The following is a 27,664-nucleotide window of genomic DNA, read 5'->3' as shown; positions in this document are numbered from 1 at the left end:
GGACATGACTAGACAAGTGAACGTGAAAAGTACTCTACTTCAGTCATAATTTTTAAATGCAATCTTAAATGAGATATTTGCACAAATCAGAATTGACCATTCCTTAGACTGGTGCAGGTGTGGGAAGCCAGCCCCACTCAGGCACTGCTATACATCATTGGACAGCAGCCTGTCCAACATTTAATGTGAGGTTAGCCTGGCATTTCAAGTTGCAGGAAGTGATTCTCCAAAAATACTTGCACAACCGTGTGGGTATTTGTAGCAGCATTATAATATTAATAAGTTCAAAGCTATCTAAATATCCATGAATAAGGAATGGTTAAATAAATTACAGTCCTTCTATGCAAAGGAATACTTCTATGAAGCCACTGTTCTAAAGAATGAGGTAGATCAACAAAGACTGACATGTCAAGATTCTCCATAATATGTCATTAAGTGACTTATGAAACAGTATACATGGAATGATCTCAATGTTTCTTAAAATGATATAACCTATAAACAAAAATTAGAAGGCTATACATGTGCCTATGATTAGAGAGTGAAAATACGGGGCATTCACATTTTAACCTCAAGTGGTTATTAATTCCCTCTACACTTTATTACATCTAGAATCCAAAAAGATTTCCAAGCCCTTAAAAAATAACAATCATTTCAGAAATGGCCACTTTTTTTATGAGAGCGTAGGCAGTAGGAGGTGACATCTAATCCAGAACGACTTCGCATAACAACGGTTGTTACTCTTCACTGCATGGGAAGATAAGAACACACACAGCAGCCAGTAAATATATTGAGCAACACCCCCCCAAAAAAACTCCCTGAAATAGGTGAAATACATTCTCAAAAATGGATCCTATGACAATTCACAAACCACATGAAAATATAACTATTCAAATATTCCCACAGGCCCTGCCAATGAGATGCATGCATCAACTCCTCACTGTCTTTACTGGCCACTGAGTAAGATGGAGACCAGTCAGGCCAGCAACCCTTACTAGGTACAAGAAGAGACATGGCTGGTTGACTCAAAAGCTGTGTGGAAATCCATTGGCACTGATGGCCCAGGAGTTAGGGCAACTTCTTCATTCACCTCCAAGAAAGCACCAGTCTCTTTGAGAGAAGTAGATTTCTTTTTATGGCAGCCTTCTGCATAATCTGTGTCCTTTTTTCTGTGTTCATTCTTCAATCTCCTCTTGTACATCTTGTATGCTAGGTGTTAAAACATACAAGCATTGAAAAATCACTTTAGCAAAAACTATAATGTAGTACTTTGGAGCTCTGTTTGCCTTGGGTCACATATGTGTAAACACACAAAAATGAAGGGGAAAAAGAGAGGAAAAGAGATGGAAACTGGGGTTCTGATTCAAAAACGCAACATAAGTAGGGTGCCTGAGTGGCTCAGTTGGTTAAGCGTCTGCCTTGGGCTCAGGTCATGATCCTGGGGGCCTAGGATTCAGTCCCGCATCAGGATCCCTGCTCAGCAGGGAGCCTACTTCTCCCTCTGCTTCTGCCTCTCCCTTCTGCTCATGCTTGCATGCTCTCTTTCTCTCTCTCTCTCCTCTCTCAAATAAATAAATAAAATCTTAAAAAAAAAAAAAAAGAAGAGGAAGAAGGCAACATAACTAGATACTAAACTTACCTCCTCCCATAGACACACTAAATTCCTCTGGAAAATAAACCCGAAAAACTGTCAGAACAACCTCATCACATCAGACAAAAGGGAAGGAACCCATGTGGAAGTAGGTAGGAAAGACTGAGATAAAATCTCACCATAAGCCCCAGACAAGGCCACCCACAATCAGGAGGGAACTCAAAACATAGAGCTTCTCCCTCAGAAGCAAAGGACTCATACCCCAGATCAGGCACACCAACTTTTAATATAGGCATCTGAGAGACAAGCCTCCAAAACATCTGGCTTTTAAGACCAATGGGTCTGGTACCATGAGAACCACAGGGCTGTGCTGAATGGAGGAACTGCAAACCAACTCACCTGCCCTAGGACTCAGCCCAGGAGCAGCCCTTTGAAAAGTGCCCAGAACTTTATGTAGAAGAGACTCATTTCTTCATTTTACAGTATTAAACTGAGGGGCAGGAAAAGACAGACATCTAGGCCCAGGAAGAGAGTTCCATAATAAGACAAACTCAAAGAGAGCCACACCAAGATAAATCATAATTAAAATGTCAAAAGTTAAAGACAAGGAGAGAATCATAAAAAGCAGCAAGAGAAAAACAACTTGTTGTATACAAGGGGAAGCCCTAAGGCTATTTGCAGATTTTTCAGCAGAAACTTTGCAGGCCAGAAGGCTTGGCATGATACATTCAAAGTGCTGAAAGGAAAAAACTTCCAACCAGAAACACCCTACTCAGCAAAGTCATCATTCAGAAGTGGAGGTGAAATAAAGAGTTTTCCAGACAAGCAAAAGCTAAAGGAGTTAATCAACACTTACAAGAAATGTTAAAGGGACTTCTTTAAGCTGAAAAGAAAGGGTGCTAACTAGTAATGAGAAAACATATGAAAGTATAAATCTCACTGGTAAAGATAAACATACATAAAAGTAGTGAATTAATCGCTTATAGAGCTAGTATGAAGGTTATGAAGGTTAAAAGACAAAAGTTGAAAAATAATCATAACCACAATAATTAGGTAAGAAATATACAAAATAAAAAGATGTAAAATGTGACCTCAAAAAACATGTGACCTCAAAAACATAAAACATGGAGGGGGATTAAAATGTAGGGCTTTAGAATGTGTTCAAACTTAGGTTGTTATCGACTTAAAATAGATGGTTATAAATATAAATTGTTATATGTAAGCATCATGGTAACCACCAAACAGAAATCTATAGTAGATACACAAAAGAGGAGGAAGGAGTCTAAGCATACCACTAAAGACAGTCATCAAACCACAGAGGAAGAGAACAGGAAAGAAGAAAGGAACAGAAGAAAGGAACTACAAAAGAGCCAGAAAACAATGAATGTCAATGTCAGTAAGTGCATACCTATCAATAATTACTTTAAATGTAAATGGACTAAATTCTCCAAACAAAAGACAGAGAGTAGCTGAATGGATTAAAAAACAAGACCCATTTCTACACTGCCCACAAGAGACTCACTTCAGGTGTAAGGACACAAACAGACTGAAGGGGAAGTGATAGAGATGTTTCATGCAAGTGGAAACCAAAGAAAGCTGGGGTAGCTATACTCATATCAAACAAAATAAATTTTAAAACAAATTGTAGAGAGACAAGGACATTACCTAATGATAAAGGAGTCAATCCAACAAGAGTATATAACATTTATAAATATATATGCACACAACATAGGAACACCTAAATATATAAAGCAAATATTAACAGACCTAAAGGGAGAAATTATCAGCAATACAATAATAATATGGGACTTTGACACCCCATTTACATCAATGGATAGAACATCCAGACAGAAAATCAATAAGGAAACATTGGCCTTGAATGACACATTAGACCACATGGGCTTAACAAATATATACAGAACATTCCATCCTAAAGCAACAGAATACATATTCTTCTCAAGAGCTCATGGAACAGTCTCCAGGATAGATCATATGCTAGGCTACATAACAAGTCTTAACAAATTTGAGAAGATTAAAATCATAGCTAGCCTCTTTTCTGACCACAGTGATATGAAACTAAAAAATCAACTGCAAGAAGAAAACTGGAAAATTCACAAATATGTGCAGACTAAACAATAGGCTACTGAACAACCAATGGGTCAACAAAGAAATCAGAAGTGAAATAAAACACCTGAGACAAACAAAAATGGAAATACAGCATACCAAAACCAAGCTCATGGAGATAGAGAATAGATAGGTGGTTGCCCGGGGCTGGGGGGTAGGGGGTATCAGTGAAGGGAGTCAAAAGGTACAAACTTCCAGTTATAAAATACGTAAGTTATGGAGATGCAATGTACAGCATGGTGACTATAGTTGATAATACTGTATTATATAGTTGAAAGTTGCTAAGAGAGTAAATCTTAAAAGTTCTCATCACAAAGAAAAAAAAACCTCTACATATGGGGCAGATGTCAACTGGACTTACTGTGGTGATCATTTCATAATATATATAAATACAAATCATTTGTTGTACACCTGAAACTAATATAATGTTGTATGTCAATTATACCTCAATGAAAAAAAGAGGAAACTATGGAGCAAAATAACTCAATGTATCAAAATGGCTATTTCTATCTGGAATGGACCATTTGTGATTGAGGTCACTGACAGCTCACCCATTCATTCATTCAGGCCACTGGTGGCTCATCCACTCAGTCAGTCAGTCAGCCAACAACACCTGTGGAGAGCTTGCTTGCTATGAGTCAGGTGCTCTCCCAAGTGCTGGGAGGTAGCTGGGAACAAGCCAGACATGTTCCTTGCCTCACAATCTCACTAAGGAGAAGAAATTAAAACTTAAATCTAAGACCAGGGAGTTTTATCCTGCTAAGATTTCTCTTGTTTTTTTTTTTAAGATTTCTCTTATTTTGTGGTAAAATTAAACCCCAAGTATTCCTTATGTTGACTGTTATACCAGCAATCAGTATCTAATCAGTTATATCAGTATCATTGAGTATAACTCAGACCCTGTTTCCTGATAACAGTGAAAATTGCAATGGTCCAAGATTAAAATATGTGTGTGTACCTATTGATGTCTTTTTAAAAAAAGATGTATGTATTTACTTGGGGGGGTCTGGGGCAGAGGGAGAGAATCTTCAAGCAGACTCCCCGCTGAGTGCAGAGCCCGACACGGGGCTCCATCTCACTACCCATGAGACCACAACCTGAGCCGAAACCAAGAGTCAGACGCTTAATGCACTGAGCCACCCAGGTGCCCCTACTGATAACTTTTTTAATTTACTTTCTGTGAACCCATCTAGTGACGGACTCTAAAAATGATGTATATTTGGCTGTATGGATTGGTATATATCCCATATATATGATATATATGTATACAAATATGTATTTCAGGACCTGTGTATGTTTCATATTTCATAGTTGTAAAATATTTCACAACCATTCAGCACAATTCTTAGTCACAGAAGCATTGTGAAATAACTTGGCATTTGGAAGACCTTGTGGCTCTTGAGGAAACATAACAAATGTCATTTTGAAGATAAATTATTGCTCATGGAGACTTATCGAGTCCTAGAATCCAAGTTCTAATAGTGCACTGTTTTTTGTGAAGCAATGTTTGTTTATAATTATAAGCCTACTTTCACATATTTTTAATATTTTGCTATGAAAACAAAGGAACTTGTTTGTACACTTTATTTTCCCCAGAAATGTCAGGCTAACAATGTATCACAAGAGTAGCACATGCAGGGGTGCCTGGGTGGCTCAGTCGGTTAAGAGCCTGCCTTCGGCTCAGGTCATGATCCCAGGGTCCTGGGATCGAGCCCCACATCGGGCTCCTTGCTCAGCAGAGAGCCCGCTTCTCCCTTTCCCTCTTCCTGCCGCCCTGCCTACTTGTGCGATCTCTCTGTCAAATAAATAAATCTTTAAAAATCTTTAAAAAAAAAAAAGAAAGAGTAGTGCATGCAGGGTCAGATTGAAAAAGAAGTTAATAAATTTGGTTGACAATTTTCAATCAAATCTGCCCGATGGGGGCTCTCCTTACCTGCAACAATGAGAAATCCGTCCAGCAGCTGGAAGAGTCCATAGGCCAGTGGGAAGCTAAGCATCTGGACCAACTGCTTGGCGGTGAAAGACAGCTGGAGCATGGTGACGCACATCTGAATATTCTGAGCTCCAGTTTCTAAGGAAATTGTCCTGCACCTACCAATGAAAACATTTTTCAAGAGTTACTAGCAATAAGAACCTTCTTAAATTTTTCTCTTCTATATAGCAATAAATGTAAGCTATGAGCTTAGGCCACTAAAAATGTTTACTCATTTAATAATTACTTGCTGAGTATGCCTGCTCTGTAGTGATCTGCTGAGAAGCACTTCGGAACAGGACCCTAGGAACCCTGCCCTAGGAATCTGGGTAGAAAGACAGGATATACACACAGGAAAGGTCCAGTAACAACACAAGACAAAATATGATCAAGGGTCAGGGAGCTGCTATAGAAATTCAGAAAAGTGGCATAAATGGTTAGAAAAGGCTCACAGAGGCAGAGGCACGTGAAACAGTGATGTTGGGAGGGGCATTTAACGTGGGACAGTGGCTGCAATTAAGGTTCCAGGGACGGGTGTGAGCTGTGCCTACCAGGAGGCAGTGCATATGCCGTGAGCCAATCTGCGTGGAGTGAGGGTTGGAGAGGACAATGAAAAGGTGAATTCAAGATATGAAATACTATAAACTACACAACACTTGAAGGTAAATATAAAAACCCTAAATGAAAACCAATATCTAAAACCAAATGTCTAAAATTCTTTCGTGAAAGAGTTTAGGAACACAATTTTTCTACTTTCTACTTTTCTGTATTTTACTGGTTTTCTAATTGCAAACAAAAGAGAAAGAGATAAACCTCGCTTGAAAAAGAAAAATCAGGAGGGATTAAAAGGAAGACATAAGCAGGATGTTGGGGGCTGGGTTAAGCAGTCTCATCTGTCACCAGTTTATAAAGGGGGACTTCAGGTTTCTATAGATGGAAAAGAAGAGAGGAAAGAGGTGTTTCAGAATATAAACCAGCATCTCTAGGCAAGCTGGTGTGGAACGTGGAGGTAACAAGGGGAAGTATAATGTGGGAATGAAAATATTGGTCCAGGGCAAGTTCTGCATCCCTTATTTTATATCTACTTACTCTCTTGCTTGCTATGCTTTCTTTAGCCCACTCTCCTTTCAGACCCCTGTCAATTATTTGAATAAGCCGCAAAGCTGGACCTCACACCTGGACTTATTCACAAGATAAATGCAGTATCTCAATCCTGATCCTTCTCAAGCCATCAGGTATGAAAAAAACAAGATTGTTAACTACATTTTGCCATAGGAATACTTTCTCTCCAGATCCAATTATATTTCAACCACTCAACAGTCTGTTAGTCTGTCCTAATTATTGCCTTTGCAAACAAACCCCGGTTCAAATCCTAACTCCGCTACATTCCGGCTCTATGAACTTGGTCACATTACTTAATGTCTTGCAGGATTTGCTCATCTGTAGAATGAGGGTACAAATAGTAAATATTTCTCAGGCTTGTAGTAAAAAGTAAATGAGATACAATAGGCAGAGCCTTACCCAGTACCTGGGATAATCCTAAATGTTCCCCAAGTAGACTAGAAAGAGATTTCCTCTACAAAATGAAAATCAAAATGGGGCACCTGGGTGGCTCAGTTGGTTGAGCGACTGCCTTCGGCTCAGGTCATGATCCTGGAGTCCTGGGATCGAGTCCCGCATCGGGCTCCCTGCTCAGCAGGGAGTCTGCTTCTCCCTTTCACCCTACCCCCTCTTGTGTTCTCTCTCTGTCTCAAATAAATAAAAAAAAATTTTTTTAAATCTTAAAAAAAAATCAAAATGCATACCACTTTCTATTCTCTTTTACTTAAATCTATCTTTTAAGCTTTTTCATTTCCCAAACTCCACCTTTGAAGTTCAACTACCTAGTTCACTTTTCTTCAATTATTTTTTGATTTTAGAAGTGGTGCATACTCATTGAAAAACTCAGGAAATATACCCCCCCCCCAAAAAAATTAAGAAACTAAAATTACTCCTAATCCTACTACTCAAAATTAAACAATATATGGTGTATTTCTTCCAGTACTTTTCCATGCATAAAATTCTTTTGCTTCCTTCCACAAAATGGGAATCAAAATGTATCCCTTTTTCTATTCTCTTTTAAATTTATCTTTTAAGTATTTTCCAAAAACATTAAAATTGATGCATCATATTCTATCACATAGACACATTATGAATTAAGTATCTCACTATTGTTAGATATTTAATTGTTTCTATTTTTTATATTTATAAATAACACTGCAATTAACATCCTTGCACATCAATATTCGTGTGCTTATCTGAAAGTCCTAGCTTCAGGACAGATTTCTAGAAGTAAAATCACTGAGTGAACAGCTATAAATATTTATAAGGCTATTGATATGACTAAATTGCCTTCCAGTGAGTTTTTGCCAATTTATGTTCCCTCCAACATTATATGTTAATACTCATCTACAGACATAACAACATGGAGTATTATCATTTTTAATATTTCACACATTTATAAATTATATGCCCCAACTTGTAATGATACTATTTCAGATAAATTCCTATCTTATTTCTCCAGTTTATCCTTTCTCCTCTTGCCCCTTATAATTAGCACTTTTACAGAATTTGGCACAAACTGTGGATAAGTGCTTAATCTCTTGAATTTTGCTCATGCCCTGGAATGATCTCTATATTTAATGAAACCATCTCACCCCTATCTAATTACTAGAATAAGAAGAGAAATGTGTCCAGATTTCAACACATGGTGTTAACACCCCAATCCTAATTTCACAGATTACAACTTCCCATCAATCTGGCCTTTGCTCTCATTTACATAAGAATTACCATGATCTTTTCAACCTCTTTATGATGAGTTGTCCCGTTCCATCCACCTTGTAAGTCAAAACTCTTAATGTCTCCTGACAGAGCCAGGCAGCAAAGCCTGCCAGTGGCCAAGTGTTTATCCTCCTCAAAAAAGTGTAGGGATCATTTAACTGTACCTCTGCCAAGATTGGTGGGTAAGAAGTGCCAGCAGAAAGCCCGTGACATGGCCAATCAAAGGAAAGATGAAACTGATGGTCAGAAGAGTGATGTCTGAATTCCAAGATCCTTTTGCCAACACCACACCAGCAACTGCGACCACCAAAAGGAGGACCCCACCAACAATGGCCCCAATCTAAAGCAAACCAATAAAATAAGTACATGTAAACATCGTGGTCTTTTAGGTCTATTTTGAAAAGTCCGTCACTGCTCTAAGAAGCTGGGAACCTAGATGTTTTGGAACAAAGAAGGGACTTACCACCAAATCCAATCTCATTTTACAGAAAAGAAACTTAAGCTCCAAATTGGTCAACTGACTTCGCTAAGCTGGAAATTGGTGAGGCTCAAGACAAATCTAAGCCTTATTTTATGATCAGTATTGTTTCCCTTGAAGTAGAGGATTTTGCCAGAAGGATTGGGTAGTGGAGTTTTTCATGGATAGGACAAATTAGGAGACAAGTGAAAACTGACAATAAGCCTCCAGTACCCCTACACGCACTTCTTAGATCCTTCGCTGGTAACTTCTTGTCCGAGGTCTGCCCTGCCTGGCCATCTGCCATCTCTTCCTACCACCTCCTCGACTGCCGATGGCTTCTTACTGCCCTGGTTCCCTCCCTTCTCTCCTCCAAGTGAAATGTACCCATTCTTTACTAGACAATCTGGGCTGACATTAGTGTAACATAAGTACTGACAGATACCTCTTTCCTCTCCCAAATGAATACTGTTCTTCCTTTTGTTGTTCAACAAAAACAAGAAATCAACAACAAAAAAAGAATTTCCAACAGTTTGAGTTTTAAATCAGAGAGAAAGGAAGCCAGACCCAGAATATTTGGAGAAAATTAAGACTTTGACAAGCTCCCATTCATACCATGTAGACAACAAAGTATACACCTAGTATGGCATCAACCGGATTTAAAATGATTCAAGGTGTGGAAGAAGGCCGTCACGGGGGAGCAGAACAAAGCAAAAAACAATCCAATGCACCATAGATGTGCTCTGGGATTATTTTTACTGCTCAGCACAAAGACAGACTGGGCCCCTGCTTAAATGGAAGATGTTAGAACACACAAAGAAGTCCTCTGTCAAAATCCCTCTTTGTCTTTCTATCAGAAAAGATTTCAAAGTTTAAAAATACACCAAGAGCAATGTGTTCAGAAAATGTACCAGATCTAAAATTAAAAGAGGACCAAGAATAGAAAATGAAAATGTATCAAAACAATGATTAAATTATCCTAGTTTTTTACTAAGGTGCTCCAGAATATTTATGCATATTATTAAATATTTTCTGCCACCCATCCTATGGAACAGACAAAAGAAAGGGGTTTTAAATCTGCTCCTTACAGATAATAAAAGTCACCTACAGAAAATTTATCTCATTTCTCCATTGGCACTAAGGGACTAAGAGAGGATCTGGAAACACCAAAATTGCTCTAACAAAATCGAGTACTTGATAGTACTTTATCAGAAATAGAGTGTTTGAAAAGTAAGAGGTGCCCACGATCACACTCTGTCCTCTTGCTTTGTAAAGAAAATGACAGCGTGCACAGCCGCACTGGAAATTTTCTCTTACCGAAGTCACAGTCACCCACCCAGATGCAGCCCAAACGCACAACATTTAAGCCTCCCTCCGGCTCTCCGCCTGCTTGTCAAGCGCGCCTCCCCCTTCACGTCATCGGAGGGATCGTGGGAGCGGCTCCGTCTCGCGCCGAAGCCAGACCGCAGCCTCCAAACTTTGTGCGGCGCTGGAGTGAGCGGTGCGCGCTGCCGGACCGCGAGAACCGACCCATAAACCCCAAGCTACAATGAACTGAGATGTATTTGTTGAACCTCCAGTTAGCCCCAAACGTTTCTTTCTCTATGAACGTAAAATGGAAGAAAAGCATCGTAAACATCTTCAAAAAGCAGCACGTAACGCAATCTTACATCTTCTGAAATGATACATAATTGGGAAAATGGAAAACACCCTAGGATGTTGACACCTCTGTTGAGAGTGCCTCAACGTTTTTTAAAGCTATCCTGATATTTTTAAAAGTCGTTTTTAGATATCTTTAAAAGTTGCTTCAGAGATCTTTTTAAGACAAGGACATGTGCTCGTCCCTCCAGCAGACAGAGGACAAGGCCGGGAAGTCAAGAGGCGGTAGGAGGGTCCCGCTGCTTCATCGCACGGCCAGACCCCTCAGGGCAGCCTGCACGCTTTCACGTGGTCAGCAGCCCTTGTTCGTGTCTCCGACAAACTACAGCCTCGGAAGCTTCTCCGGGAATGCTTCTGAAAAACCGCCCTACTTTTTCATGAAGCCACCCCTACTCTTCACCCTGGGGCCCCGCGGCCCGCACACCTGACCAGCGTTCACCTCGAGAGCACCTGTGTGAAGCCCGGCGAACGGCTGCGCTCTGGGTTCTCTGGCCACACACACCCCCCTTGGCTTTCCTGTCACTAAAGCAGGAGTCCCACACTCGCCAGTGTGTCCTAAGCCTCAGTGTGTGGGCTGATGGGAGTGACGGAGCACGGCTGACAAGAGCGGAGGAAATATGGAGGTTAGATCCAAAAGTGTAAGACATACAAGGAAAACTGCTGGGGGTGGGGCTGTATCCAACTGGCCCCTCCGTTCCAGTCATTGTCCCCGTCCGTCTTTCCAGTCTCTGCGTCTAAGGATGCCTTAACCACCATCGGGAGCTGCTTACCTTGAGAATGATTTTGGATTGCTTAGGCCACCTGTAATTCACGTAGATACCGAAGGCCACCGGGATGGTCAGGCACACAAGGGTGATTCCTGAAGAGAAGAAAAACCCATCAGACAGTATCCCCTCTCACCTGGACTGCCTGATCCTCAACCATTTCTATTTCCATTAGATAAAGGCTTCACTTAAGGCTGCATTTTATTTCTGCATCCACCTCCAAATATAAAGAAAGACAAAAATCTTTAGAAGACGGTCTTTGAAGGGTATACGTTATGACTGAATGCCACTATTCATGTCCCATCATTTCTCTCTCAAAAACCCTCTGACGATGACATGGAATTTTAGAGACAACCAGAAATGTAAAACTTAGAAAACAGGAGGAGTCTTCAAAATTCTTTGGTTGCTGTGCATGGGGTCACCCCTCTACGACAACAGCTCTTATTTCCCCCATTGGAAGCCAACGGCTCCTCTGTTTCACATAGTAAAGAATACCTATTGCAGATATTAAAACAGTGTCTGTTACACATACCAAAGCAATTTCTCATATTCTCCAAGTGTAGCCAGGTAACCCCAAGGTGGGTGGAGAAAAAAATGCCTTTTAATTAGCCCAAGTGAATAAAAGCATTGAAGGCAGGCTCAGCAGAGCAGTGATCCACTTGCTTCCAAATCTGGCCAAATGCCTGCAAAACTGGCTGCAAAGTTATATGAATATGTTGGGCTTTAATTGTTTACAAGTGCCTTGTAGAATATATTACCAAAACAGAATATGCAAACAACTTACTGATCAGAAAAAGTTGCGTATAAAATCATGATTTCTAAGATTTCACTCAAATTTTACAAATTCAGTGGGCTCCAGCTGTTATGGGAACATGGCTCTATTCATGTTTTTGAACTATGGGCCATGGTTGCAAAGCCCTCCGAGTGATTACTTGAGACTCCAGACTGACAGTTTTAAGAATCATAGTTTCTGCCAATTCTCCAAAGACTCTGAGCAAAGGAGAGTAACCATATCATTTCCCCAAGGTTTCTTCCAAGCCTAGTAAGTCGACTGAGATCTCTAGAAAAAGGGCAGAGTTTAATGAGAAATGACGATCTTGAAAGGAGATATGGAAGAAATACGGGTATGGTTGTGGCATGTGGATATGCTCTAGTAATCAAAAGGAATCATTCATGTTGGATCAGTAAAAATGTCAAGGCTCCCAGGCCATGTGAAAAGTGGAGCTGCGGGAAGTCAAGTCTCATTAGACCCACTGTGATCCAGTTAACCTTTGGATCATAACAAGACCGAAGCTTGGTAGTGCATTGTATAAGCGTGTTTTTAATAAGTAACTTCTCTTTATTTTCAAACGTGGACTCTTGTAAGGTTAAGAGCTTGGACTTTGCCATCAGATCCCAGAGTCAGAATTCCAGTTCTTCACTGATCAGCAGCTCAAACCTGGTGAAGTGACTTAACTTCTATCATCCTAAAAATTTAGGAAGTGGAACTGGTCATAGAATCTATATAGAAGTGTTGGAGAATTTGTGTATTTAAAAACCCACATAGAGGACCCACATAACAAACCACAGCTATTATCATTCCCATCACCATTACTATTACTATTCCATTTCACAAGCCCAGTACAGACCTATGTTCTGATACGGGATGGTGAGAGTCTGCTCGAGATTCCAGGACGAGGTGTAGAGATACAGGCAGAGCGGCATCATTCCCAGCGCAGCCACTGTGGAGCAGGTCGTCATAGTGATGCTGAAAGGGAAAGTAAAATGATGCTTAAGAGGAGGGGTTTGAGGGACGCCTGGCTGGCTCAGTGGGAGGAGCGTGCCAATCTTGATCTCAGGGTCATGAGTTCAAGCCCCACACTGGGCATGGAGCCTACTTTAAAAAAAAAAAAAGGGGGAAGAGTTTGAAATGAGGGATTTAAGTCCTGACCAAAAGCAACTCCCAGGACACACCTTAGAGATTACGTCGGGTAAGTTACTTGAAGCTCATTCCCGTCTTGTTATTCAACAAATGATGGCTGCATTTGTGGTTTAGAAAAAAATTTCCAGCAATATTTGATGCTCATCCATTAACTCATGTTTATTTGAGAATCTATTTGTCCTCAATGTTCTGGTAGTATAAGGGTTTTTTCTTCTTTATACAGTTTTTTTTCTATTGAGATATAATTCATAAACCATAAAATTCATTATTTTAAAGCGTTTTAATATATTCACAAGACTATGCAACATTCTCTATTTCCATAATTTTTTATCTACCCAAAAAGAACCCCACCCCCCCATTAGCCATCACTCCTCATTCTCTTCTTTTCCTAGTCCCTGACAACCAGTAACCCACTTTCTGTCTTCATAGGATTTCTCATTCTGGACATTTCATATGAATACCATCATACAATATGTGGTCTTTTTTGTGTGTCTGACTTCTTTCACTCAGCATAATATTTTTGAGCTTCATCCACATTTTAGCATGTATTAGTATGCCATTTTTTATGATTGAGTAATATTTCTTTTTTTTTTTTTAAGATTTTATTTATTTATTTGACAGAGAGAGCACAAACAGGGGGAGGAGCAGAAGGGAAGGAAGAAGCAGGCTCCTCACTGAGCAAGGAGCCCGATGCGGGGCTCGATCCCAGGACCCTGGGATCATGACCTGAGCCGAAGGCAGCCGCTAAACCAACTGAGCCACCCAGGCGCCCCATATGATTGAGTAATACTTCATTGCATGGATAGACCACATTATTGTTGCCCTTCCACTAAGTGATAGACATTTGAGGAGTTTCCACTTTGGGGCTATTATGAATAAAGCAGCTATGAATATTTGTGCACAATTTTTTGTGCAGATGTGAGTTCAATTCTCTCAGGTGGCTACCAGGAGTGGAATTGCTGGATCATAGCTGAACTTTCTGAGGAAATGCTATTTCCAAAGCAGCCGCACCATTCTACACAACTGCCATCAATATATGAAGGTGTTCTGTTAAAAATGTTTGCATTAGGGGTGCCTGTGTGGCTTAGTCGGTTAAGCGTCTGACTCTTAGTTTCAGCTCAGGTCATGATCTCATGGGTCCTGGGATCAAGCCCCGAGGTGGGCTCCACACTCAGAGGCAGTCTGCTTAGATATTCTCTCCCTCTCATGCTTCCCCCACTCTCTCTCTCTCTCTCTCTCTCTCTCAAATAAATCTTTTTTAAAAAATGTTTGCATTTTAAAAAGTTTGCATAAATATTCATAAGGAATATTGGTCTGTAGTTTTCTGTTCCCATAATGTCTTTGTCTGTTTTGCTACCAGGAGATGGGAAGAGGGCACATTTGCCACAAGGCTAAGTGTTTGCCCAGCGTGAAGTGTTATAAATATCGGTCAGAAGAAGTTTTCCAAATACCACATGCACCAAGATTCCCATGGATAGAAAAGGGACCCCACAGCACAGATTCTCAGACAGAACAAGCTGGACAGGGCCAGAGAAGTCACAGAACCACAGCAAGAAAGAATTGATGTGGGATGCTAGACTCAATTAAAAGTTCTTTGAATTCTGATATTGTATAATCCCATGATTAGAAATAGGAATTGAAGTAGAGTGGTGAGTTACAATAGAAAGTAAGATTTCTGGACTTCAAAATGGTGCTGTAGTTGACAACAGTACTTGTCACTCAGCATCAGTCTGGGGGGACACATTAAGTTAGGGATGACAATAGGACATCCACCACAAGGATTTGGGGTGGGCAAAGGAAAAGTCAGGTGCTGTCAGCACTAGACACAAATGTGGCCATCTTGGGAAGTGAAATGTAAGTGCAGGAGCTGAATGAACCCAACCCAAACAGCCTGGCAAGAGCCATGCCACACAGCTTTACCAGGAAAACAAAGGAGAATAATCAGAACAGAGTTTGGGTCTTCGCTGAACAAAGCTGGAATGATTTCTGACAGACAGTTCATTTCTCTTTGTCACGATTGAGATTGTCTCCAAGTGAAAAGGATAACCAGTTTAGTACTGTGAGTCTTGAGGATTTGCAAGTACGTATTATATAGAAGTAAAAATCCTTCAGTTTAGAACGTTTTCCTTTTTTTTTCTTTTTTTTTAAGAAGAGGGGGAGGGGCAGAGGAAGAGGGAGGGAGAGAATCCTAAGCAGGCTCAGTGTGGCTCAGTGTGGAGCCCATGTGGGGCTCAATCTCATGACCCTGAGATCATGACTCATAAAGACTCTTAATTACTATACTTTTATTGCATCGTACAGAATGTTATTGCTTCATAAATTTATACTATGTTGTTTCTATTTTTTCCAAATATATAAAGCCTTATTTTCTTTCTTTTTTTTTTTTTTAAAGATTTTATTTTATTTATTCATGAGAGACAGAGAGAGAGAGAGAGGCAGAGGGAGAAGCAGGCTCCCAAGGAGCAGGGAGCCCGATGCGGGACTCGATCCCAGGACCCCGGGACCATGACCTGAGCCGAAGGCAGACGCTCAACCATCTGAGCCACCCAGGCGCCCCTAAAGCCTTATTTTCTAAGTCTTTAGATTTCTTAATTGGAGAACAGGACTTATTCACACAGTAAAATGCATAGCTTTGGTACAAGGAGGAAAGCATACATAATGAGCGACCAGGGGTGTGGGGGAGAAAGGACCTTTCCTGCTCTGGACAGGGGTGAGGGAGGGAGCCACAGTGCATATAGAGAAAGAGCAGAGGAGTGGATGGAGAGGTACGAGATCATGCTTCATGACAGCTGAGGGAAAAGAGCCCTCAAATGAAGGCTAAATGCCAATAGAAGATCAAAAAGATGAGAACCCAAGAAGTCGATTTAGGACCATCCAATCTTCCCCCAGTTTTTTGTGCCTCCACCCCAGAACCATCCTTTCCTCCCCCACCTCTACTCCCAACTCCCAACTCCCAAGCTCGGGCTGTTCTTTGTCCCTCTCTGGGTGACGGGACAAGTGAAAGAGTGAATCAGTAAAATTAGGGGAAGTAGGTAAATGGAAATCAGATATCCTTCAGGCCAATAAAATATTTTTTAATTGTGGCGGGGGGGGGAAATTACACAATCTGTCTGAGCACGTACGAACTGTTTCTGAACACTGTTAATGCTGCTCTATTTGACGAGGTGAGGCACATGGAGCATCCCATAACACAACCCAGAGGTAGAGCAAGAGTTCATCCACCCGCCTGAAACCTGGCAATATTCATCGTTTGAGTTCTCACGGCGGACCGCCTTGCACATAGTATATGCCCAGTCTGTGTCCGTGGCACGAATGGCCAAGAGACTGAGCGGCAAACCACCTCCCAGCCCACCGAGGGAGCCCATCTTTATGGGAGACTGTAGAGCCCTGCTCCCAGTCTGATTGTTCAGGGGATTTTCTATCATATTTTACATTGAGGGGTTTTGCTGTAAATATAGTATGATGCATAAACTGGCACAGGGCTATCAAAAGCATTTTCCGCCCAACCCGGCTGGCTGTGGGCTTTTCCTTCCTCAGTGTGCAGTGTTCCTCTCTGCACTGAGAATGTTCATCCTGGGAGAGCAGTTGGTATTGCCCTCTAGACATTTTTATTGGCATTACCTCATATACCGTACCCTACACCGGTGCTTGTTTACCTATCGATGTGTGGCAGACTGGCCGACAGTGAGTTGCTTGAGGGCAAGGACCTTATTGGCCTCGTCATTCCTAGAACCTGGCTGTTTCATGCTATGGCACATTGGAGGAGCTTATTAAATAATTACTGAATCAAAGAATGAACCAATGTGTTGATACACTGGTGTTAGGACAATGTTCTCTCTGCCTTCCTCATATGTCATGTATCTGCAGGTGAACCTTGAAAATCTTAGTGAAATGATCCCTTTACACTAAATTGCAATGGCAAACATCCCAACAGTAATCCAGAAAAACAGAGATTTTCTACTAAATAACTAAAATCATGCTTTTCCAAGTACAAATGTGAATAACATTTTAAGGAGCAAATATTTAGCTGATTGGTGCCCTTTTCAGAAATCCAGACTTAGGGGGCACCTGGGTGGATCAGTCAGTTAAGTGTCTGCTTTTGGCTCAAGTCATGATCTCAGGGTCCTGGGATTGAGTCCCTTGTGGGGTTCCCTCCTCAGCGGGGAGCCTGCTTCTCCCTCTCCCTCTGTTCCTCTCCCCCCTCATGCTTTCTCTCTCTCTCTCTTTCTCTCTCAAATAAATAAAATCTTTAAAATTTAAAAAAAATAAAGAAATTCAGACTTAGGTAATTCACAAGTGATTGTATATTTCCCTTCTCTTGTGTCTTTTAATCAGTCCTATTTTCTTTTTAGTTTTTTAAGTTTTTCTTTTACAAAGTCTTATTTTATAGTTGCTTGTTCAATGAAGAGAGGCTTTTTCTTTTCTTTTCTTTTCTTTTTTAAAGATTTTATTTATTTATTTGAGAGAGAGAGAGACACAGCGAGAGAGAGAACACAAGCAAGGGGAGTGGGAGAGGGAGAAGCAGGCTTCCCATGGAGCAGGGAGCCCGATGAGGGGCTCGATCCCAGGACCCTGGGATCATGACCTGAGCCACCCAGGCACCCCAAGAGAGACTTTTTCTTTGTTCTTTCTTTTTGTTTTTTCTTTTTAAAGCAATCACATATTACACCTTACTCAGCAGCTTGGTTGCTTTTTTTCTCCACTTAATCATAGATATCTCTTCAGGGCAATACATGTAGCTTAAACTCTTTCACTTAAAGAATGCAGAGTATACCATAATCTAAATATGCCATAATTTCTTCAATCACTCCATTAATGATGAATAAATTGCTTTGAGTGCTTTTCCACTATAAACAAAGTTATGATAAACATTCTTATATGTATTTCACTTGAAATAATTCTTTTTTTAAAGATCTTATTTATTTATTTGACAGAGAGAGACACAGCAAGAGAGGGAACACAAGCAAGGGGAGTGGGAGAGGGAGAAACAGGCTTCCTGTGGAGCAGGGAGCCTGATGTGGGGTGAAATAATTCCTTTATTTCTGTAGAATAGACTTCTGAAAATGGAATTGCCATGTCAAAGATCTTTTTTTTATTTTAATAGATACCACCATATTATTTTCCAAAAAGATTGTTACATTTCACAATCTTGCCCACTACAGGATATGATCAATCCCTTTTAATTCTCATGAGAACATTGAAAAATACATCTGTTATTTTATTATACACCTGACTCTCTAAGAGCTTGTGCTTTCTTTCATATTTGCTGACCTCTTGGATGTCCTCTGTAAACAGCTTTGTTTGTCTTTTTCTTCTCTACTTGTAGGAGCTCTTTTAAAATTAGGGTATGGATCATCATGTATAATACAAATAACTTCTTCAAACATTGTATATTTTTTACTACACTCATGGTATTTGCCATAATAAACAATTAACACTGAGATACTCATATCTGTCCATTTTTTTAATGGCTTCTGAGTTTCTCTTGTTAAAGATTTCCTCCTACCCTAAAAAAAAAAAAAAAAGATTTCCTCCTACCCTAAGGGTATTCGAATGTTGCCCCCACTTTTTACTTTCTTATAGGTTGATATTTTATATTTATATTTTTACCTCATCTAACATTTATATTTTATATAGTAAAAGGTCTGAGGCTAATCTATTGTCTTCTGTATTGAGGGGCAAGTATGGCAATATTATTCACTAAATAATTTTCCACTAAATTGAAGTGCCAACCTCCTTATATGTTAAATGTCCAAATGTATTCAAAACATTTTTTCTAAGCGAATACCAGACTTTTAATTACAGTGTTTTCATAGTGTGTTTTCACATATGATAGACCAAATACTTCCACTTAAATTTTTCTTTTCCAACTTTTCTTAGCAGTTCTTGCCTACATTTTATTCTATATGAAGTTTAAAATCACTTTACCCTATTAAGAAAGCTTACTTGGAGCCAACTTCTTCCTAACTAGAGAACAGATGAAGGAAGAAAAGCAGTTTGCCACAGCTTTCAAACCTCTGTCCATGAAGAGGGTGCACAGGAAGCTTTTTCAAATTCTTAGCCTATGATAAAGCTACATTCCTTGGCTCTTCATATTACTAAGTCCTGAAAGAAATTCCACATTACATCGCTTCAATCTTGAACTTCTGGAGAAGTTGCATAGCACTTTCCCACTGAATTGCTTTGCACAAACAGCAGAAAGGTAAGATTCATGACTGTGGGAAGCAAATGTGAGATTTCTATCAGACTGTTCTATATCCCTGATTACATAGGTTTCTGCTCTATCCTTTACACCACTGTTCGAGCCCATGGTGCTTGACAGATGGTGCTCTGCCAACTGTTAGAAATACCCACAGGGCGCCTGGGTGGCTCAGATGGTTAAGCGTCTGCCTTCGGCTCAGGTTATGATCCCGGGGTCCTGGGATCGAGTCCCGCATCGGGCTCCCTGCTCCTTGGGAGCCTGCTTCTCCCTCTGCTTCTCTCTCTCTGTCTCTCATGAATAAATAAATAAAATCTTAAAAAAAAAAAAAAAAGAAATACCCACAAAGTTTTTTTTTTCTCTCTCTCTCTCTCTCAAATGAATAAATAAAACCTTTAAAAAAATATGGGGCATATGGGTGGCTCAGTCGTTAAGCATCTGCCTTGGGCTCGGGTCATGATCCCAGGGTCCTGGGATCGAGCCCCACGTCAGGCTCCCTGCTCAGTGGGGAGCCTGCTTCTCCCTCTCCCTCTGCCGCTCCCCCTGCTTGTGCTCTGTCTCTCTCTCTCAAATGGATAAATAAAATCTTCTAAAAAAAAAAAGAAAGAAATACCCACAAAGCTGTAAGAGCACACAGTGAACATGTGTGAGTACAGTGGAAGTCACACATTCTACTGCCATGAAATCCCAGTGCAGTGTAAACGGAGGATGTGGCTAACCGGGTCTCTTGGCTCTTCACATACAGGAAAACTGTTGGCAAAAGCTGACTTCATGTAACAAGATTCCACTTGCACTGAGAAGAATGCATCATCATTCCCAAACTATTACAGAGAATAATGAGACAGCTTTAGCAAGTCTGGACAAACAGGTAAATCCTGCACCTCCCTTAAAACAAGGAAATGGCATATTTATGCAGTATGTTAAAGTGCGGTGTCTATAAGTATACAATTTTGCAATTGGATTTAAATTATTCAAATGTTGTTTTAGTATCAAACTAATGAAATTAGGAACTCTGACATTCAAAACTATGAAAGTACACACTTGCTTCTCCACTGGAAAAAAAATAAAAACCATCTGGCTAGGCAAATGGACATGGAGTAGGCTATCAGCTCAGGTCAACAGGCTTGGTGTTAGAAAAGAGTTCAAGGCTAGGTTTTCCATCCCCCAATATAAATGTTATTCCTATCTGCTGCCTCTCAACAACAATAACTAGGATTTATTGAGCACTACCTGCTAAGTATTACACCTCATGCTTTTAGATATATGTTCTCTTTTCATCTATACAATAACCATATGTGCAGGTATTTTTTTAAAAGATTTATTTATTTATTTTTGAGGGGGGGAGGGGCAGAGCGTGAGGGAGAGAGAGTCTTAAGCTGACTCTGTGCTGAACGAGTAGCCTGACATGGGGCTCAACCTCAGGACCCTAAGATCACACAACCTGAGCCAAAACCAAGAGTCTGACACTGAACCGACTCCACCACCCAGGCACCCCACCATATGTGTAGGTACTATTTCCATTTTATAGGCAAGGAAACCAAGGTACAGAGAGTTATTGAAACTTGCATGGAGTCATATGGATTCAATCAACTTCTGTCTCATAAGATGATCTTCAGTTCCCTACCAGGCCATGTCAGACTGACCGGAAGAATCTGGAGTTCTATGTCCCAGGTGTTTGCTGAAGGACCAAGAGCTACTTTACAGGTCAAAGGCCAAACTGGCCACTGAACCCCTCAGGCTCCACCACCACCAGTAGTCAGAGTCCTTTCTCTGCAGCTCAGGACACAACTACATCCTTGGGGAAGAATGGACCTCATATATCACAAGTTGTCAAACTGAAGACAGTGGGAGTTGTCCCAAGTTGCACCAATAAACTGACTGCATTTCCAGAGGGGTTTTCATGTCACACAGACAATCAGAAACCTTCCTTCAGTCATTCAGTCAGCGTCTGTGGCACGCCCCCCACCACCAGGCCGGCCCCAAGCATGCACAAGTGAACAAGCCCTTGAGGCGGTTGCAGAGCTGGTGGCTCAGGCAGATAAACAGCTCAGCCGTTGCTGTGCCCTCCTACGGATGACAAGGGGTACATATTTGATGCTGTGCGGACAGAGAGGGGAGGCATCTCTGTCCAACAATTTCAGGAAAAACATCGAAAACTGGGGTGGGGGAAGGGGGACACAGACCTCATAAATTGCTTTTCTTTTCCTATTGTCCAAAATACTTAAAACTTAAAAAAGCCTCAGATCCGCTCCTGGTTTATACCCAAAAGAACTGAAAGCAGGGACTCCAACAGATATGCACACTCATGTTCACAGCAGCATTATTCACAACAGCCAAAAGACAGAAACGATGCAAGTGTCCATTAACAGATGAATGGATCTGGTGATACATACATGCCTATGCATACATGGGGTATATACACGCAGCCTTCAAAGGAAAGGAAATTCTGGCACACGATACAACATGGATGCACTCTGGAGACATCACGTTAAGTGAAATAAGCCAGATACAAAAGGACAAACATTTTATGATTTTACTTGTATGAGATATTTAGTCCAGTTCGAAGAGACAGACAGGAGAATGGTGGTTGGCAGGGTCTGAAGGGAAAGGGGAGTTACTGTGTAATGAGTACAGAGTTTCAGTTTGAGATGACAACTATGGAGAGGTGGCCGCTGGTGACCGCACAGTGTCAGTGGGCTGATGCCACTGACCTGTACCCTCGAAAAGGATTAAAATGGTCGGTTTTATGTTATGTACAAAACTCAGTTAGACTCAGAGAGTCTAACTCATTGATTCTACAAAAGAGGAAAGTGAGGTCCAGAGGAGTAAACTGCTCAGTCACACAGCTTCTTGGGCAGAGACTAAGCCACAGACCCTGACACAGTGCCCCATATAATGACGCATGGCATTTTGTGTCAGCTGAGATTCTAAGCACTTTATAGATATTCATTCAACCCTCACAACAACTCATGAGGTAGATTATGCTTCCCCCTATTTTAGAAGTGAGGAAACTGAAACATAAGAATTTTTTTTTTTAAATTTTAGCGAGAGGGAGAGCACACAAGTGGAGAAGGTGGGGCAGAGGGAGCGGGAGAAAGAATCTGAAGCAGGCTCCACGCCCAGCATGGAGCCCAAGGTGGGGCTCGGTCTTACAACCCTGAGCTGATGACCTGAGCCAAAATCAAGTCGGACGCTTAACTGACTGAGCTATCAGGCACCCCTGAAGCATAAAGACTTTATATGATCTGCCAAGATGACCCAGTTAGTAAGTGACAGCTCTACGTGCTGGCTCCACGGTGCACTTCACTACGACAGTCTAATGCCACATCTTAGTTTTCACGTCCTACCCTCAAAGGCAAGACTTCTGTCCATCTTTAGTACGGTAGATTGCAAAAATAACCCCAGTTCTTCACCCCATTCTTAGGCATGCCCTCTGCAATGTGACCTTGCAGCACATCCACCAAGAGGCAGCATCTACTTCTCCAGTCCTTGAATCTGGGCTGGCCTTGCAAAATGCATCGGCCGGTGGGATGTGGTGGAAGTGATGATGAAACGTCCAGCCCAGATATCAAGAGACCTTGTATGCTTCTTCTTTTTCAGAACCCTGCCTCTGTCATATGATTAGGTCTAGGCTAGCCTGCTGGAGAATGAAAGACTATGTGGAAGAGAATCCAGTATTCCCAGATGAGGCCATCCAAGACCAATCTACATTTATCCAGTCCCCAAACATGTAAAAGAACCCAGCCAAGACTAGCTGAGCTCAGTCCAGGAACAGGGTAATTTTTTAGGCTCTTCATACATAACAGCCAGTTGCTTTCCAGAACAACTATAATGAAGGATAATATTATGACTAGAAGGGACCAAATAGGCAGTCCAGGCTGTGGGAACAACATGGGCAAAGGAAGTTGGGAAAGTGTGGGATATGTTCAGAGAACAGTGAGTAGTCCATTTTGACTACAGACTATTTTGTGCTTATTGGGAAATAAACCCGGAGAAGTAGGTTAGACCTGGCTTAATGTCTACCCAAGTTAGCAGGTGTTGAGAAGCCTTTATATGCATCACATTCATTTCTCTTTACAATACCATAGGGAAGTGTTATGATTTCCAGTTACTGGAAAGAGGTCCCAAGTCAGGATTTAAATATAGACCATTCCGACCCCAGAGCCTGCCTCATCCACATACTATAAAACCGTGGTGGAGAGACCCAAGGTGGAGAGAAGACTGTGAAGATACTGCAGTTGGCCAAGAAAGAAATTATGAGGGCCTGCCTTAAGGAACTGGCAGTGGAGATAAATGAGGAAGCACCGGTTGTGAGTGACAAGCAAGAGGATGGGCTATAAGTCTAGACGTTGGATTCAGTGAATGAGCAGAAGAATGAAAGGAGCCACAGGAGAATGCTGAGCCCAGGTAACTGGGACAGTGATGGGTGTTATCATCAGATATGCAAAATGCAGAAACTGGTTCATACATGTTGATTCTGAAATGCCCTGCTTGGGGTGAACACATGGAGAACTGCAGGTAAATTGAATGAAGCACAGAATTAAGGCATGAGACATATGTTTGGGAGATCTGCACAGAGCTAAACCTCAATTTCCTCCTTTGTGAAATGAAGATGTTCTTCTAAAGTCTTACGAATTTTATCTAGCATGAAAACAGAATTCCTATCAAGGACTACTTTTTTTTTTTTTTTTTTTTTTTTTGCTTAAAAGTTATTTTTGTTAGTAATCAAGTGGGAAGAAATGTAATGAATTTGGATACGGTCTCAATCAAGAATACTGAATATTCTCCTATTTGCAATTTTTACTGAGATTAAGATTTGATTACTCGTATTGATAAGCTTTTGAAAATCTAATGTTTAGTCACCATTTAAAAATTTCATTTCTTATAGGGTTTTGTTTTTTTCTTATTTTTTGTTTTGTTTGTGAGATTCTAAATCAGAATTTTAAAAAAGGGGAGAGGGGCGCCTGGGTGGCTCAGTTGGTTAAGTGTCTGCCTTTGGCTCAGGTCATGATCCTGGGGTCCTGGGATCCAGTCCCACATTGGGCTCCCTGCCCAGCGGGGAGCCTGCTTCTCCTTCTCCCTCTGCATGTCATTCCCCCTGCTTGTGCTCTCTCTCTATCAAATGAATAAATAAAATCTTAAAATAAAAAAGGGGGGAGAAGCAGTTAGTATTTATTACATACCTATCATGTGCCTGGCATCCTGAGTGTATATCTTCTCCTTAAAATACAGTCTTGTGGGGCGCCTGGGTGGCTCAGTCGTTAAGCGTCTGCCTTCGGCTCAGGTCATGATCCCGGGGTCCTGGGATTGAGCCCCACATCGGGCTCCCTGCTCGGCGGGAAGCCTGCTTCTCCCTCTCCCACTCCCCCTGCTTGTGTTCCTGCTCTTGCTGTCTCTCTCTCTGTCAAATAAATAAATAAAATCTTTTAAAAAAAAATACAGTCTTGTGGGGAATAGGTAATTTTAACCCATTTTACAAATGAGGAGATGAGGTTTATAGGTTAAATAATTTGACTAACATGAGGCTAATTAAGGACAGAGTTGGCAAAAGGAAGCAAAATGAGCTTTATTTTTATAGACTTCCTATTCACTGGTATTTTTATTACAATGTCGGCTAATAAAAGATGAAGTTAATAAATGTTCTCTTTCCCAGAGCAGAAGTGTTTGAGAACACTGGTTTAAGATTTATGTTCCTACTCAGAAGATTGAGTTGTGTTAATAAATGGCATGGAAGAAAGTGCCTAAATTGCAGACTGATGAGAAACAGATGTGAATTCACATCTGCCTTCTTCCATACTTGGCTGTAGCATTTGGCAACCTCCTTAACCAATCTGAGTCACCATTTTCTCAGCTGTAACGTTCAGGATAATAAAAGGTCACTTACAAGGTTATTATGAGAACCAAGAAAGAAGAGAAAGAGTACCTGAAAGCAACTACCTTATGCCTAGCAACATACTCAATTCATAAAATGTCCTTTTTCTTTCCAAAAATATTTAGGTCCCACTAATTTATCACTGATATGTAGACTGTGTAAAGAATATTTATCATCTTCCAATTATTATGTTAATGATCAACTTGATGTAATTGGAATTAGCAGTGTATATTAATGCATTTTTTTGAATCAGTGATTCTTTCCAAACCCCTGATAAGTGGGTAACTCAAAGCATTGTCATATGAAAATTAATTCATCTGCCTGGAATGAACCCATTAAAATTCACAGGTGAAACATATTCATACACTGAGCATTCAGCACACACAGAGAACTAGAAACACAGACCTGTAGCTGGTTCACTGACGTGAACTCCCAGCACCATCAGCACCTCTGATTCGTTCGTGCATTGCATAATAAATCTCAACTAAATGACATACACATCGAACAAAGATTTACATTCATAAGTCATTCTTCCCTTGGGAAGGAGGTGAAGCAGTTCATAAGTAAACAAAGAATCTAGAAACACCACCATTTTTTGCTTTTATTTTTCCAATTGTGCCTTCTCTATTCTTTCTTTTTTTTTTTTTTTTTAAGATTTTATTTATTTACTTGTTTGTCAGAGAGAGAGGGCACAAGCAGGGGAAGAGTCAGGCAGAGGGAGAAGCAGGTTCCCCGCTGAACAAGAAGCCCAATGTGGGGCTCCATCCCTGGATCCTGGGATCATGACCTGGGCCAAAGGCAGATACTTAACCGACTGAGCTACCCAGGCATCCCCTCTATTCTTTCTTCAAATGCCCTTTTTTCAGCATCGAAACAGGTACTCCCAAAGATATGTGATTAATTCATCCTCATTAAAGTGTAAACGAATGATAAAGCCTAATGTTTCCCAGGGGCATTTATTCACAACACAATTGGAAATAAGGTCCCTGGCTTAAACCAAAGGAAGGAGATTTCTAGTGATGAATGTTTACTCTGCAAAGCAACCAGAAAGAACATTTTTTGTCATAAAAGCCTTTATGTTGCTCCTCAGGTCAACTCAACAGGCCACCACCAGCACTTAAAACAGGACATGTCTGTCACACACCCCAAAAGCTCCTTTATCCAATGCCCCCAAATACTTGTTTCATAAAATAGATGCAAAGGTAACACGTGCTAACTAGAGCTGGGAGGGTGTCATTCTGGTTCTGCCACCACCACTCCCACCACCACCAAACAGACCCCTGTCGTGAGCTTCCTGGGATTCTCAGCCTGTGTCCTGGGAGACTGGGAGCCAGGACTGCTAACCCTGCCGGGATGGGCGAGAATGAGTTCATGCCTAGGACAGGCGATCGGGGCAGGAGGAAACCTGCCTCCTCTATTACATATGAAACAAGCCCTACTACTCGGAGAAGCAGTTGCCAATAACACAGAGGACGATCACAGCACAGTACATTTTAAGCTCGGAAAGGAAAGTCCTTCCAAGACTGAACTCCATAAAACGCTGCCCACTGGAACCCCTACCTAAAGATCAGCAGAGTTTTTAACACGGAAGTGTCAGTGCTATCAGGGGGTGACCTCTGGGCTTCCCTAGTGTACCTTACCTGAGATCCATATCTCCTTCGACCCAGAAGGTGAAAATGTTAGAGATGGTTCCCCCCGGGCAGCACCCCATGATGAGAACAGCAATAGCCTGGGCTGGCTTCAGAGAGAAGCTGATGGCCAGGAGATAGGCTGTGAGAGGCATGAGGCCAAACTGGCAGAGCAGCCCCACGGCAATGCCCCAGGGTCTCCTGATGTGCGCCCAGAGCTTCCGGAACTCCACAGAGCATCCCAGGGAGAACATGAGCAGGCCCATCATCACGGCTGACACCACTGTGAAAACAAGTTCGAGGTTCCCATGTACCTCCGGTCCCACAGGCAGCTCCCCCTCCGAACTGTTAGCAGTGCAGCCTGAGCTGCTGGAACAATTCGCTCTCATCTCTTCATCTCCTTAAGGCAGCATCACAAATGAACATCTGCCGCGCTGGCTGGGCAGGTCTCTTCTTCCACGTTTTGTAATAATGCAACCAAGTCATGCATGGAGAATCATTCCGATGGCTATTGGCCAGCCAGGTGATTCAGCCTAATCTGATCAATGTATTCATGAATGGCCTTATAAAAGTAATTATCATGGGCACGAAACATATAATAAACTGTGGTAAGTAAGGCTTTCCACTTCCGTTCTTACTCACCACTGAATATTCAAGTGA

At 41.3% G+C, this 27,664-nt stretch overlaps 1 protein-coding gene across 1 annotated transcript; it reads right to left on the bottom strand.

Annotated features, from left to right (window-relative positions):
- Positions 1–515: 515 nt before the first annotated feature.
- On the bottom strand, positions 516–27,664 carry SLC10A6 (solute carrier family 10 member 6). The gene is made up of 6 exons (XM_035004582.1): positions 27,017–27,664; positions 13,013–13,131; positions 11,391–11,479; positions 8,669–8,844; positions 5,646–5,803; positions 516–1,206 (listed from the first exon to the last, which is right to left on the bottom strand). Exons 1-6 carry the CDS (start codon positions 27,391–27,393, stop codon positions 992–994), a joined length of 1,134 nt encoding a protein of 377 aa, XP_034860473.1. The 5' UTR covers positions 27,394–27,664; the 3' UTR covers positions 516–991.

The sequence above is a fragment of the Mirounga leonina genome, unplaced genomic scaffold (assembly GCF_011800145.1).
Source record: "Mirounga leonina isolate KUSES-001 unplaced genomic scaffold, KU_Mleo_1.0 Mir_129, whole genome shotgun sequence".
Lineage (NCBI taxonomy): Eukaryota > Metazoa > Chordata > Mammalia > Carnivora > Phocidae > Mirounga > Mirounga leonina.
This window is presented reverse-complemented; position numbering and strand designations above follow the sequence as displayed.